Source organism: Helobdella robusta (genome assembly GCF_000326865.2).
Source record: "Helobdella robusta unplaced genomic scaffold HELROscaffold_1, whole genome shotgun sequence".
In the NCBI taxonomy this organism is placed as follows: domain Eukaryota; kingdom Metazoa; phylum Annelida; class Clitellata; order Rhynchobdellida; family Glossiphoniidae; genus Helobdella; species Helobdella robusta.
This window is the reverse complement of record NW_008703570.1, coordinates 7,493,005-7,508,724: the sequence shown is the minus strand read 5'-3', so window position 1 is coordinate 7,508,724 and position 15,720 is coordinate 7,493,005. Positions and strand designations below refer to the sequence as shown.

Sequence of the window (15,720 nt, the reverse complement as noted above, 5' to 3'; positions counted from 1 at the left end):
GCATCAAAGTTCAATTTAAGAAACCTGACACCTAATTCGCATCAAAGTTCAATTTTACAACACCAAAGTTAATTTTTACAACGTCAAAGTTAATCTTGACAAAGTCAATATTTCCCTATATATACAGCAAGGAGCACTGACGATGATTCATTCGGAATCGAAATATGGCCTTATTTGCAGCATGAATTCGAAAAATAAGTTTATTTTGAATTTTAATAAACTAAACGTTCACCAAAAAACTTTAGTGAGAAAAATCGAAAAAACGAACTACAAACATATTAACGCCAAACATTCGGTAGAATTTATAGAATATTGTATATATATATATATATATATATATTCATAATTATATATTAAACTCATTTAAGCGAACATATTCTCAGGGTATCATGTATGGAAAAATGAAGGCATAGAAGCACGCAGGCAATTGTGTGGAATTGTTCACAAGCGACCAGCCAGCAGCGTATAAAAGCAGGTTACAATGTACTTGCTACGTCACATTCTGAACGTTCTGCTCTGACGGGTATCTCGCCACGTTGCTTTGTCGTTCATTTGAAATGGAGTTTTATAAAGGAAAAGTTATACGCTGTTTTTTTGTTGTTGAAGTAATTTTGTAACGATATTTTAAAATTGCGTTTTTCTCTAGAATGATTGATGTGTTTTTATTTTAATAGCGGCGTTTCAGTTGGATGGTAATTTTTATGCCGTGTGCTATAAATAATATAAATTCACTTAAAAAAATATATTTTAATAAAAAATATTTATGTAGAATAAATTCAAGTAGATATGTTTAATTTTGTAACTTTGCCGAAGTTTTGCCTGCTTACAAATTTTTGTTGAACACGTTGCGACTTTTGTATGTAAATTCAATGAATATGTTGACTTTGTCTCACTCGGTTCTGTCAATCACGGACCATTCAACAAAGTCATCGTCATCATCATCGTCCTCTACCTCCTCATCATCATGGTCATCATCATCGTCGTTATCGTCATCTTCATCGTTTCTGAACTTATTCTACATTTACTTTACTTCTTTCTTTGTCTCTCTCAATACAAATTTATTAACAAGTTTGACATCATCCGCATCATCACTAACACTACTCCCAACGACATCAACGGCCTCTTCCTCTTCATTTACATCATCATTTGGTTCACCTTTAATAGCAACTCTTCCACCACTGAAATGTATGTTCATCTTGCTGGTCGTGATGAGCGCCTCATCACTTCAGTACGCTACGTCATCATCGCCACCTGGTTTGTTCTCATTGAATTTTTAGTTTCCAAAATATTTTTCACCAAAATAAAAATCATTTCCTCTAGCTGCGCTCTGCTCTTTATGCATTAAATTACACTGAACATTCTTTGATAGGCGTACCTGCTGACACATGTAGGAACCTGTGAACTCCACATACACAAACACAACACGACACATACAATTTCACACACGTTTAATCAAAAAAGTGTACTCAAACAACATGTATACATACGCGTGCATTTAGATATAAACCTGCGCGTATACTTTAGTACGCATATGAAAATACGCACACACATGTTCATACGCACTTATACACACGTACATACAAATACACTTAGAGATGTACGCATATCATTGCATACATCACAAACAGACATACATACATTCATACGTGGTGTGCACCAACAGGCTGCCTTATTTAAAATGATAATTGCACGTCATAAATTTTAAGCTTACAATAAATTGAGTCGGGAAATTTAAAAAATAGCATTTTAATATCGAACGCCTTTTTTTGAGATTTTCGCGCAACTCTATACTGAACCGTAAACAACAATTTGTTTTTTTTCATAGATTTTTTAAAATTAATATTTAATTCACGTTTTGAAGTATAACTTTTTAAAAATTACTTCTTAATTTCGTCTTTTTATCATTTTTCTAATATTTAAAAAATGTCTAGATGGTGGTTTGCAAGGACAAAATATTTTATTATATTTCAAATTTGTTGATTAACTAAACTTTTTCTAAACGTATATAGAGCACTGAGCATAATAAATTCATCAAATGTCTTGCTATGTATAGAAATAATGTAATGAATAACGATATTTGTATTATCTAAACACGCTTCCTCGTTGAAACGTTCTTTAAAAAAACGCAACATGAATCTGGGTAACAATTTTAATTGAAGTAAACAACAAGACCCAACAAAAATTATTACATGTTATACACGCAAAAAATTCATGTACACATTTCAATGAATAATAAATTGCAGCGTCGTAAATTCTCACAAGTGCGTAATAACTCATTTGACGCATAGTAGTACATACATGGTTTCGCGATGAATGAATATAGCGAGCTGTCGCATATTCTACATCGGCTCATGTAGAAATCTTTCCGTGCCATATTTGGCATTTGTGCGTTAATTTTAACGTGCGCTTTCTCCAATGACGACTCGTCATCTACTGAACTCACGTAACAGAAGATTTCTGCGAACGTTTAAAAAGGACGCATCGATTGACTCGCTCTACGTGGCTTTCAAACATTTCATCATGAATATTTCATTAACTACTTCATCATTGTAAATACATCTCTCCTATATAAGGAGAGATGTATATCTATAGTTGTACATATATATACAGGCCTACACATAAATGTTTTAATGTTGTACAGCTAGTTCCACGTACATTTATTTCACAACTGTTTGTGATGTTTGGCTTATATTCTCATCCATGTATGATATACAATGCATATGCGTCAGTACAAATATTACAATTGTATTTGTCTATAAATAAATAAATGATTGAATGAATGAATAAAAAAATGAATGAATGAATGAATGCTGAGTAAGAATTTATTCCGAAATTTTGAGGTAAAAAAGTTGAATTAATAAATTTTGGAACTAAATTGGAAGTTATTTTTTAAAGCCATGATTTTCGAATGTTTTGCCTTTTTTAAATTTTTTTGCCAATATTAACTAATGCAATTAATTATTTCTGAACTTTTTTGGATTCCGTATAAATATAATTTTACAAGGTAAAGGAGTAGGCGTTTTCAAGTTTTTCTCTGAAACGATTTTAATGTGTAATTAAATATTTGTAAAATTGTGCTATACCTAACATGAGAAGTTTCAGATGCGTGTATCTGACTTGGTGTTTTTAGCTCAATCCATTTATTTTCATGTCCTCCTACGTCTAATTATTTTTTTATTATGTCGGTCATAACTGTTTTTTTTTGTGTATTTCGAACAAACTTTAAATTTTGATACCTAAACCTAACTTGTTCGTATATTTTTTTCATTCTTCACGGATGTCGGTAAATTTTGAGCGGCTGAATTCTTGAATCACCCACCATCTCATTGATTCCTGTACTGTTTTCAACATTCCATTTATATGATCAAAATTTTTTTGTGACCGCCAACATTTCTGCATAGCATTTCTGCGTAGGAGCTGTTCAAACATTTTTTTGCTACTTATTTTGATTGTTTTAAAATTTTTGCACAGGTTAGAAAATATTTTTCTGAAAAAATTTTCAATTTTTTTTATCGAGTTTTTAAAAGCATGTTTTATTGTTTCATATTTATAAAAAATTAAGATTTCTACATTTTTTGTTAGGTTATTTCAACTCAAATGTATTTCATCAGTTCTCCAGAATTTGCGGCGCAAAAGTAGCGTAATTGTTTATGAATTTAAAATTTGCCTCCGATCATCGTAAACAACGATCAATTTCTGCTAGTGTAAGCCATAAAAGATGTTTGTATCAATTGTTTTCATTGTTTGACTAATAAATTATTGAAAGATAATTGTTTGTTATGTGGGGCTAGTTAGAGCGGATTACCACGGACCCCTTGAGAAATTGTTAGAGTGAATCAGAATATCTATAAAAATGTAAAACTAAGTTGTCCTTTTATCAATTATACTATAAATACTTTCGTTAGTTATAGCGAATAATAATATTAAATTGAATTCATATTACAAATATTAGAACGTTTGACTGATTACGAGCTGGAAGTGCGATAATAAGCAATAACAAAAAATAATAAAAGAAACAACAAAAGAAAACTAGGTAAACAATATGAATTAATGTAGGAGAGGCACGGAGGAATAGCCAGACAATGGCAAGTATTTGTTTAAATATGTTTCCCAAGAACAATGTAATAATTGCAATAGGCTGCTTGCACGGTATATATATGTTGATAGTGCCATATGCACACTGCTAGGTTGGTACACAACATTCACTCAAGCTTACATGTGTTTTTTTGTTCAATTCCAATTTATATTTATGTTCGTTTTCGGCTATTCAAATATTCAGCGCCGTTATCAATATTTCAGCATGTTGTTATTTTCAAAGCAATTGATTCAAATTTGAAATTTGTCAAGAGCAATAACAATGAACCCAAATTTATTGCAAACTAGTTTATTCCTCATACACGTAGACTGGTTGAGAGAGACTGCAGAGGGACAAGTTAGAAATATAAAGTTTGGAGTGTAATTATTTCAGCTGAACACTGATCTATTCAAAAGCTATAATAAAAACAAACGGAGTCTATAACGACATTGTCAAAAACCCTCCTTCTGTCTCAACATAACTCCGCAATATTATTAATTGTAATTTTTCATTTCGGAATAGTAATGGGTGCGATATATGTTCTGTTACTTCCCAGAGTCACTTTTTTATTAAAATTTGATTAAAGTTGAAAATTTAAATCTTAACAGAAATAAACTTCAACCTGAAAAAAAATCTTTCAGCCTAACGTCTCCATATATTCCGGATTCTTACAGCTGTCACAATGCAACGATCTGCCAATAAAAATATACGGCGAACTCCAGCACTTAACTGCGTTTCCTTCTATAATTTTTTTTAATTTTTTACTTTTAATGAATAACCAAAAAATTGAAAATTATTTTAATATAAAAATCGTAAATTTAGTAGTGAAAATCTAAGTAATTGTTTTATTTTTCAATTCCGGTTTTTAAGTTTCACATTTTTTAAAAACGATTTGCGCGAATCTACTCAAACCAGTGAGATCCTTATCTATATTTACTGAATATAACATTGGTCCAACAAACTGTGATTATTAAAAAAGAATCTAAAATAATTTTTTTTAATTTAGATGAATAAAATTGAATATTAAAACTGATTTGGGTATATAGGCAACGTACGTCTCAATAAAAAAACAATCTCTAATAGATGCATTAAAAATTTTCCACAACAACAATGAATTTAAAAATGAAGATCCATCTTGTTCTGCACTTAAAACTGAAAAAAACATCCAAATAGGACCCGACCTCAAGCGTCTTATAATAATGTTCAGACATCACATTACAATATGTGATAAACGAAATTTTTGTTGTTGAGAAATTTAATTTGTATTTGCGGTTTAGTTGAACCGAAAAAATTTGAAAAAATACTTTTTGTCTCCTGAAATTGTAATTTTTGTAAAAATGTCAATTATGTCTTAGAATAAAATCGAAAATTTCTTAAATTATCAAACTTGGATATATTTGACGGCTTAGCTCTGAAGCGTGAACTCGGCTGAAAAAATAGATGAATATCAATTTATGGTAATCTATGGCAAATACCTTGTAATAGTTTAGCAAGATACATTTCAAATATTTAAAAAAACTTTGGTTACATCAATTAAAATTGATTTTGTTATAAAATAGAATGTTTATTTTTGTTGAGATAATTGCAGCTGAGTGCGTAAGATGTATAATTCTATCATACCTATAATGATTTACATTTGCAATATCTCAAAATCATTAAATATTTTCTTAATTGGAAAAAAAAGTTTAATTAATTATATCAGCCATGTTATGTCAAACATTGGAAAAAATTGATTTGTCTTAATAATGCAATCAAGAAATGAATTGATTCAATGTTTTTGTATGCAAAATAGCAATGAATGATCAGATCAATGAGGTTATACATATAGGCCTACACGTTTTTTATTTATAGAATAATAACATGTTATTATTTGTTTATTATTCATTTATTATTATTTTTAATTATTTAATACCTTGTTCAACATTTTATTAAGCTACAATTAACTTTCTTCTTTATTGAAAATGCCTGAATTATTTTGTTCTTACTACGCTCGTCTTATTAAATTAAATTAAGTCATAATAAATTAAGTTAAATGAAATGAAATGAAGTTGTATCATAATACACAATACATTTATATATTTATTTGATGAATCTTTGTTTATACTTTTTATTGCAACAGTCAATTTGACATTGTCCTTTTAATGTTTATCTGCCTAAATCTCTGACCTGAAGTAATTTGATAACACGCCAGTTGAATTTTTCCAAAGCTTAGTTGTACATTTAAAATTGAATAACGCAGTAGACATTCTAAATTTTCATTTTTTTTTTATTTTTTGGAACTTTTTATATATTTAAACTATTTTATCTATTTTATATATTACCGAATTGTAACTGAAAATTCATTATGTTTGAGAAAAATTGCCAAGCGAAAAACAAAACGGCTATTAAAACAGAAATGTTTGCGAAACTCGTTGGGCATCACGAAAATTATGTTTATCCAAACACAGCTGATGGATTGATTGAATGTTCTTATCAACATTCAATCTGAAAACCTTCTTTGACTGAACCGAAATAAACGTTTTGCGCCAAGAACCTTATCAGTTTTTTATTCATAACATATACGATATATTCATAATATATTCATAACATTTATTTGTTTTTATTCATTCATCTCTATTGATTTTTGTTAAGTTATTTAATTGTATATTTTTGTAAGTACTAAAATTGAATCTTAACAATAATAATTATAACATTAATAATAACGATTTTCAATTCATAACATAAAAAACACCAGAAAATATTTAAGCAATAACATTTTTAAATTAACGTACAACATCATGAAACACAGAGTGAATATAAATAATTGTAAATAAGCAGTTTGAAAACTGTTTTAAAAGAATCAGAATAATTTATCTGATAAAATGCGAATGATCTCAAAATCAATTTCACTATAATTTTTTTACCGTTTAGCTATTTTGACAAATGTTAAACACCGACAATAACTAAAAATAACCGCAGGTAATATCAACAGATCCACAGATGTGTACACAAACACACATACACGCAGAGACGGACAAACAAACATGAACATAAACGTGCAAGCAGACACGCACGAGCACATACTTGAACAGTTATACGACCCCAGGACGAATGGTGATGCATACAGATGGTTGCAAAAAGAGCGTCGTTGAAGCTCAGCGGTACGTAGACGGAGCAAATTACAATGAAATAAAAATACTCTCAAGAGGTTGTCTTCGTAAAGTGCATCAACCAACATGCGTAATGTCTTGCAAACAATCATACATTACCTCATGCACTCTGATATATGTTTCCAACTGCAGCATAAACATACAAACGTTTGTTTACATTGTCAATGCTCCTTAAATATGTCTATCGGGCTTTTTCAATTAAATTGCAGATTAATACAAAAATATATTGTTATTATTTAAAGATTATTATTAAAATTTTATTGTTAAAAAGTGTTTTAATTAAAACATGCTGGTATTAAAATTATGTTGCATCAAACTATTCAACCAAAGGAGGTAGTTAGGTTAGTAAACATTTAATTGTTCTGTAAAGATTGAGTTAATCAACTCAGCGAAAGTGCTGTGATGTTTTGCGAGTAGATTTCAGCGGTTTGTGACCTGGATGCATTGAAACGAACATCAACAGGAAATCAATCAATCCCGTCTACGCCACAAATTCAACTGCATGCACATGTATGTGTACATAATTCTGTATGTTTGTACACGTTTGCTGTAGTGTATGTACAAACAATGTACAACAGGAATAGAATGTCTACACACAGAGAAACATTGCTGAATTGTAGATGTAATCATAACCGTCATAATGCATGCATAACTAAGTAGGCACTGCAGACAGTTTCTCATTATGTTTATGATGAATTGCATGCATATAAAACACTTACATTTATAAAGAATCAACCTGGCCACGTCTAGAAATATGTATGAAAAAATGTATAATCGTGTAAGCCTGTCAGCATCAACAATTGTTTACTGTAAGAGTTGGGTGTGTGGGCGCGCGCGTGTGTGTGTGTGCGTGCATTTATTTTAGAGTTCAGGTATGATTTCAAATGGCAGAGCGTGCGTGTCATCTGCGCGTAAATTAATATTTGGTGTAGTAGGTGCTGCTTTCATTCAGGTCTAAGTCCGCAGGCACTTCACGTGCGTGCATACAAGTTTATTAAGATTTCAATCGAGCCAGCCGTCTGAAGCACAGCTTGCCTGGTCACCTTGAAAGGCATAAACGAAAAATAAACGTCAATCCTTTGAAATAAAAAGAGAAAAAATGTGGAGTGAAATAACTGAAATCATTATAGATGCATAAAACTTTGGTTGGTCGTGCCTGAAATGGTCGCAGTTCTGCGAGTTGTCGTTTGAGAAGCTGAGCAGTTTTACGATCTTAATAATTGAAACTTTGCTGGATGATGACGTTCACAAAATTTTTTTTACCGAAGAACAATTTTTTATTAATCTGTTCATTTTTCCTGTTTTCATTGTTTTTTTTAACAAACTATTGCCGAATTATTAGCGAAAACCTCTTAAAAATGAGATATCAAGCTTTGAAAATAAACTACAACTAAAACTGAACAGATGTGTTAAGTAAAGAGCACATTTAAGAAATTAAATAGTAGATAATTAACTAAATAAAAGAATAAATTTATGATTAAATATAAACAATTACATGATTAATCGAATAAACAGAAAGGAAACATTTTGACTACAAGTTCATCACATTTTCAGTGTCTTGGTACTGTTTCTAAGCTTCATTTGTTAACCGATTTTTTCCATTCTCTTTCAGGTCATAAGTTTTTATTCTTCAGCATTGATACCGTTTTGAACTAATACAATAGACTGACATCTGACCCGAGCAAATACTGATTGATGACTCTGTAATATATTTCTCATTTCTAACTTCATCCATGTTCTCTTGAGAGGATCTTAATAAACACCGTTAATTAACATCATTAACACAAAGAAAAACTATCCAAGCTTTAACGGGAATGGCATTTTTAATAACAAGAACATCTTTATAACATATAACACACCTAAATTCAAGTCGTATAATTTGTACATATGTAACTCAATTCATGAATGCTTCGACACCATTTTGCCAAACCAGTTTTACAGACCACTCTTACACATGGCAGTCATAAAAATTCTCAAATTACTTTATGAAACTGCAGATCTGATATTTTTTACGACTTCTTTGCAGTTTTTCCATGTTTATATTAATTTTATTATTTGAAAAGCCGAAACGATAAACTGATGTTCACGGTTTCCTGACTTGCCTTTTAATTTTCTGTTCCCATACTTTTTTTTTTTTATAAAATTCTACCTTGATTCTACCAGTCTATAAAATTTATTGCGAAAATAAGTATGGCGTGAATGTTTTATCTTTCTTTATAATTTGTAATTGTGTTGGTTTCTTTTATGTTTCACTTTTAATAATTTTAATAATGTATCGCCGTCAAATATTAAATAACTGAAACTTTAATAAAAAATTGATTTGGAGAATAAAAATAGATAAAAATTGTTATGTTTATAAAGTTTGCTGCGCGCCAGACCACGTATTCAAAATATATTGAGGACTTAATTGCATTCATTTGCACTAACATCCAAGGTGTCGTTCAGAATGAGTTTCTGATGACAGAATGCTCTTTCCTTATAATTGATAAATTTTTTTGTAACCTTTCTGTAACTAAAATCTAATTAAAGAAATCATTGAACAATGGAAAACCATCAACATTTCAATATAGTTTCTTGTTAACAAAAAATTACATAATGCTTACTTGTTATAAAAATTTGTTTATAATTTAAGTCAATAGAAAAGTTTTAATTAAAATTTTTAGATAAGTTTGGCGATTGTGAAAGAAAAATTGTTTAATAATTTTTTCTCCAATTTCTTCATTGTATTTTAACTAAAATTTTAACTTTTTCAGCAGGTTTTTAAACCGTTTTTCAAAAACTCGTCCCTTTGCCATGCTTTTTTTATGACTGCGCGGCTCCAGTATTTTATCATAAACAAACAATAAACGTAATACATGTGTACATATGCGAGTGTCACGCATGTAGTCATGTATGTATGCATAGGTGCATGTATATTAATGCGTATGTATGTAAGTATGTATCCATGCATGTATGTATGTTTATATGCATTTGTATGTAAGCCTGCCTGTGTAAGTCATGTACACCTGTGAAGTGTCTGTTGATTAATTAATCTCATTGATTTAATGATATTCAAGAAATGACGTTCAAGGCGTACTTTCATTGAAAAATAATCATCGCTTGTGTGGTCACGTTGGTTTTCTTCTTGTGAGTGTGTGTGAATGTGTGTGCCTGAAGCTTGTTTGCGTGTTTGTGTGTGTGTGTATGTGTGAGACTGTACGTGTGTGTTAATGTTGAAGTGTTCGAATGTTTGTGTGCTTTTGCTTATGTCGCGATTGTGGTTGGATGATAGAGAGAGATGTATGCAAGGCAGGCATATCGCACGTTGGGACTTAAAGTTACTTGAATCTCGTCTCGTTAATTTGAAATGAAATTTTATTTACAATTTTTACATGTTAAAAAATTTGAGCGATAATAAAATGTTTATCAACATCACATTCGTCAGTAAACAACTTTTAAATAAGCTTTTGATAATTTTGATAATTAAAAGATATATTACATTCAAGCCATTATTACTACAACCACTAATATGAACAGATGAATGGACAAATGGTGACCGAGTTAGCTCAGTTGGTAGAAGCACTACGTCTCTCTGGCACTGCCATTACGTGATGGCCTGCCCGAAACCCAGAAAGTATTAAATCCGTGTGTGTGATGTGCATGTGTGCAAAAAGTGCATGCGCGTCGTGTGGTGTGCATAGCGCAATCTTCGTGGCACGAAAATTTAATAGCAAGTGTAGTATAACATGCAAGAGGCTCAGTTTGACGAAGCTGCATTATGAAAAATAAGAAAATCATTGAAAAGAACGACGAGAAGAAAGAAAAAACATTGAAAGGAACAAGCCAAACACGAACCAACATTGAAATTACTTATCACATGAAATGAATGATTGTCCATGAATCTACCAGCCAGGCTCCAAATAAATTATTCAATAAAATTAACAAACTAATTAATTATTATTAAAGTAAATTTATTGACACTTAAATTATTTAATTGAAATTCAACTTGCCAAACATCAATTCAAAATATGTTTTGTGTTTTGCTTGCAACGCAATAATAGACTAACTTGTCTAAAACCCTATCGTACTGCAGATTATTTGACTTGTTGGATGACGAATTTCCAGAGCTTGTTGGATCTGTTTTCGCATCGAAAGCTTCCTCTTGCATCACGTGCCATGAGACATTCTTAATGTAGTTGCATAGTTTACAGTTTACATTTTGGATGAAAAATTTCAATGATTAAAATAATTTGATTTAAATAAACAATTTAAAAATTCTGTTTTTAAAATTTCAAAATTTTTTAAAGGTAAACTTAAAGGTAAAATTAAAAAGTTTGTCATTGTAAATACTTTTTTAACCCGAAGCATAGAAAAAAAACCCATAAAGTTTTCAATATTCAGCCGAATAACTAGACTACTACACTTCATATTGTCTCATCAACATTTGACTACGACGGCTGAGCAACTACGTAATAAAGTTTTTATGCAGTTGAAAAGGATCGTCTGTAATCACATGTGCGTGTGGCAGTTCCAATGTCTTTACCAATGTTTCTACGTGTGTCTGTACATCTGTTTGTTCATTCGTGCATATTTTTTTTACATGTGCGTATGATTGTACAATGTTTGTTTGCATGTGTGAGGGCATTTTGTTTTACCTTCGTCGATATTACAATTACAAATAATTTTTTATTTTATTTTTAACTCTGTCTTTTACATATTGACCGGCAGTCGTGACCTTAACTGTAATTCAAAGTTAACATTTTAGGAAATTTATCATCGTACATTATATTTTGACGCAACAAAATCAAACTTACAGTAGAATTCGAGTTAAATTTTTTATATAGCTTGACTTCCCAATTTGAACACGAGACAGGAAACACGAGACAGTGTTTTGGTAAATGCTTTTTATGTTCAGTTTTTGATTTACATTTGGTCATTTGAAGATAATGAGCAAAAAACTATTCTATTTTTTGAAATTAATGCTTGAATCTCTTAATTCGTAGGTTGTATTTTAACTGAAGAATAACTTTTGAAACTTGCCATTGCTAGTTTTTAAGATAAAAGTACAATCAAATAGAAATTAGATCTTCAATTAAATTGTTGATTACCGCACCTCACTGAACATAAAAAGATGGCAACTCTTCGTTTCACCAATAATTCAACAATTTTCTGTTTCGTAAGATGCATCTCACATAGATTGATAACATCGTCGTCTGTCTGGTTGAATTGGATCGAGTCGAATGTTGTCCAGTTGGTATGTTAGCATCTCACATTGCTGTATGTTATAATTGATTTTTATGTTGAAACTATGTTTTATATTTTTATTTTGAACGTTGTCCAATTTTGAGAAAAAAAATGCCATTTTATTAATAAAAATTTTTTTAAAATATTAATTCTTTGATTTATTTTCATCAGCTAGATTGTGAAAACAAGTCAAATGATGTTGGTCTGCAGTCTTCAAACCTGTCTAGACGCTGTCAACGTCAATTTTTTCTTTTGTGAACTGAAAAACTTGGAATATTTTAATATCGTTGTTAGTTGCAATGATGATAACAACAACACAGCAGTTGTGAAATCATGTTATTTATAATTACGTATAATTTACTGTCAAAATAACTTTGGATTAAAGTTAAAGAGATATTACATTTATGTTATAATGATGTGGTTCTGATTCTTTTTGGTTTGTAAGTTGTGTGGCATCATTTTAATTTTATTTTGTTGTTATTGATGCTTTTTTGATGTAATTTATAATTTGCCTTTTTGCAAGTCCTGTCATAATGTTGATGTTTTGTTATGTAATGTATAGCGTTGGTTTACGTTAGTAAAATAGTTTAATCTGCTATGTGAATGAAACAAACTAATTTCCCCGATATTAACTGCAATCGTTAAAATTTTAAAACTTTTTCAACGTAAATCGATAAATGCATTCAAACTCAGAAACATGGTTTAACTTAAAAGATAAACAAAACAACAATACTGACGTCATTAATATAAAAAAATGCAACAACATTTGTTTATTTGTTTGTTAATTAATTTATTTATTGATTAATTTATACAATTTGCTTCTATGCAGTTTTCTGACGGTGACGAAAGCCGTATCAATGAAATAAAATTACACTTGAATTCAAAACAGACACAGCATCTACTTCTACTTTTCCTGATGATGTAAATGTAACAAAAGTCAACACACATGTTGCTAGTTGAAAATTTTAACAATTTTGTTTAACTTCTAATCAATCAGTAACGAAAGAACGTTGGACGAATGCACTTTGCGGCGTACCTACGTGTTCCTGTGAGATTAACATCGATTTTAATTTTTTTTTCGATGCGGCGAAGAAATTTTTGTGCAAGTTGACGTGTCATCAGGCTTTATTTTAGAAACTGAACAGGTGTAATTATTTGAAAACTTTTTAATTTATTAAATCTGAGAAATTTCTGGCGAAATGCGTCAGTTTGCCAGTGCACTAGATATTGTTATAATATTTTTTCAAGACTGAAAATTATTTTTATTTATTGAGAGTATTTTTTTACATTTTCTCTTGGTGAAGTGAATAAAAAGACGAATAGTAGTTGGCTGTTGAGCTCTGTGGCACAACCTTTTGATTGTGTGAAGGGTGTTTTCTCTGTGAAATTATATAACCTGGTTCATTAGGTTCAATTGAATTGCTTCCTCGCTACCTGCCTGATTACTTGATTGTTTAGTTGACACATTTTTATTCTACCGCTTGACTATTGAAGTAGGGATACCAATTCTTAATCAGTTTTTTAACGAATAACATTACGATGTATGAAATCTTAGGCATTTAAAACTTTGTTCAATTTTTTCATCGTAAATCACTGATAAAAATTAAATAATCAACTAGTTGTTTTATCTCCCATGCATAGATCGAAGCGACGAGTACTGCGACACAGAAGTGTTTCGCGCCGAATGTTCCGAGAACCACGTGATCCTCATCCAGAAGGCTCTGTACGGCAGAATGAGGTTGGGCAGGTGCGTGGAAATCGGCATGGGCAACATCGGATGCTACAGTGACGTCATCAAGATGACCGACAAGAGATGTTCCGGAAGAAGGATGTGCGAATTGAGAGTTCCCGACGCCGAGTTCGAGTTGTTTGTTCCATGCCTGAAGGAGCTCAAGTCTTACTTGAATGCTGCCTACGAATGCGTTAAAGGTTGCAAATTCAAACTATTTGTTTCAGCAATGTTTTACTTGGTTTTTGTTGAATGTTGAATATAAATCTATAAGCTAGAATAGAAAATTAATAAAATTTTGGTTATAAAATAATAATGTTGAAAAATTTAACGTCGATGTTTGAACGAAAAATATATGCGTTTTAAATACTCCTTATTATTTACACAGAAACATGTAAAAACGTTTTGTTGTTTAAGTCTTCTTTTCAATGGAAGAGAATGCTATTAAATAGTAATGCTAAGTTGAATTACGTATCACGTATGAAATCGAAATAATTGTTTTGTTCGTTGACATGCTTTCTCGCTTCATATTCAAATAGTTTATGAGCAAAATCAAAATACAACGCTTAAAGTTGATGTTAAAAATTTATTAGCTATTGGTAGACACTTTCTGCGGGCAATAAAAAGCAAAGCTTAAAGAAAATCGTGCAAATTAATTATCTTAAATGTATTTGTAATGCAATTTGAACAAGGAAACTTATTAAATTAAAGCTATTAAACTAAGTTGAATAAAACAAATGAAATAATTAAAAATTGAAACCTGATAGTCGTATAGCTATACTCTTAATAAATTAGCAGATTGAAATTAACCACTCGCAAAAATTAAACGCATAATTCAGTGTGTTAACGGGAAAGCCATAAATACATTAGAGCGATTCTGACTAAAAGAAAACATTCGTTTCGGACACATCCCATTCACTACCACATTGCGGTCTAAAGTTTTTTGTTCTTTTATTTTTTTCTTTAACCTACTCTTTCTCTCGCTTCTCTCTCTATGTTTACATAATATACATAATTATCATATACACACATACATAAACACGCACACACACACACGCACACACACGCACAAAGATGCGTATACATACACACAAATAGTAGTCGCACACATATACACATATAGGAAACGTGTTAACGTACATATACTATGGATACCTATTTTTCTGTATTTTTTTTTAAATACAAATGAACTTATTAATATTTGAACATTATATTTATTTTTAACTTGAAAAGTTCACATAATATATTATCTAATAATTTAATAAATTTTATTTTATCAACGTTTAAGATTATTTTTCTGTTATAAAAATCCATCCAACACTGCACTTTAAAACGCACAGGCGTACATTGTGTTATAATGTTACTCGGTTTTAATTTATTTTATTTTAGTTCTTTCAGTTTTTTTATTTCGTTTCTAAATTTTTTTCAACTTTCTTTCTTCCGCTCTGATGGAGACACGTGGAAAGGCACAGCAGCATCCATCGGTCGGAGTCTGATTTAAAGATTAAAAAACTAAACCCATCCCATGAGTGCAATGCGGCAAT

At 30.6% G+C, this 15,720-nt stretch overlaps 2 protein-coding genes across 2 annotated transcripts in view; one reads left to right on the top strand and one right to left on the bottom strand.

Annotated features, from left to right (window-relative positions):
- Positions 1-10,769: 10,769 nt before the first annotated feature.
- On the bottom strand, positions 10,770-11,371 carry HELRODRAFT_159179 (hypothetical protein; the record flags this gene model as incomplete). The annotated part of the gene is made up of 2 exons (XM_009011084.1): positions 10,770-10,974; positions 11,271-11,371. 2 exons carry the CDS (start codon positions 11,369-11,371, stop codon positions 10,770-10,772), a joined length of 306 nt encoding a protein of 101 aa, XP_009009332.1.
- Positions 11,372-12,334: 963 nt separating this feature from the next.
- The window catches only part of HELRODRAFT_159178 (hypothetical protein), a gene marked incomplete at both ends in the record, with an annotated part of 6,176 nt that continues 2,790 nt past the window's right edge, over positions 12,335-15,720 (top strand). Inside the window, 3 exons of the mRNA XM_009011083.1 lie at positions 12,335-12,457; positions 12,619-12,685; positions 14,089-14,376. Coding sequence (XP_009009331.1) covers positions 12,335-12,457; positions 12,619-12,685; positions 14,089-14,376 — 478 coding nt within the window. The remainder of the gene's footprint in view (positions 12,458-12,618; positions 12,686-14,088; positions 14,377-15,720) is intronic.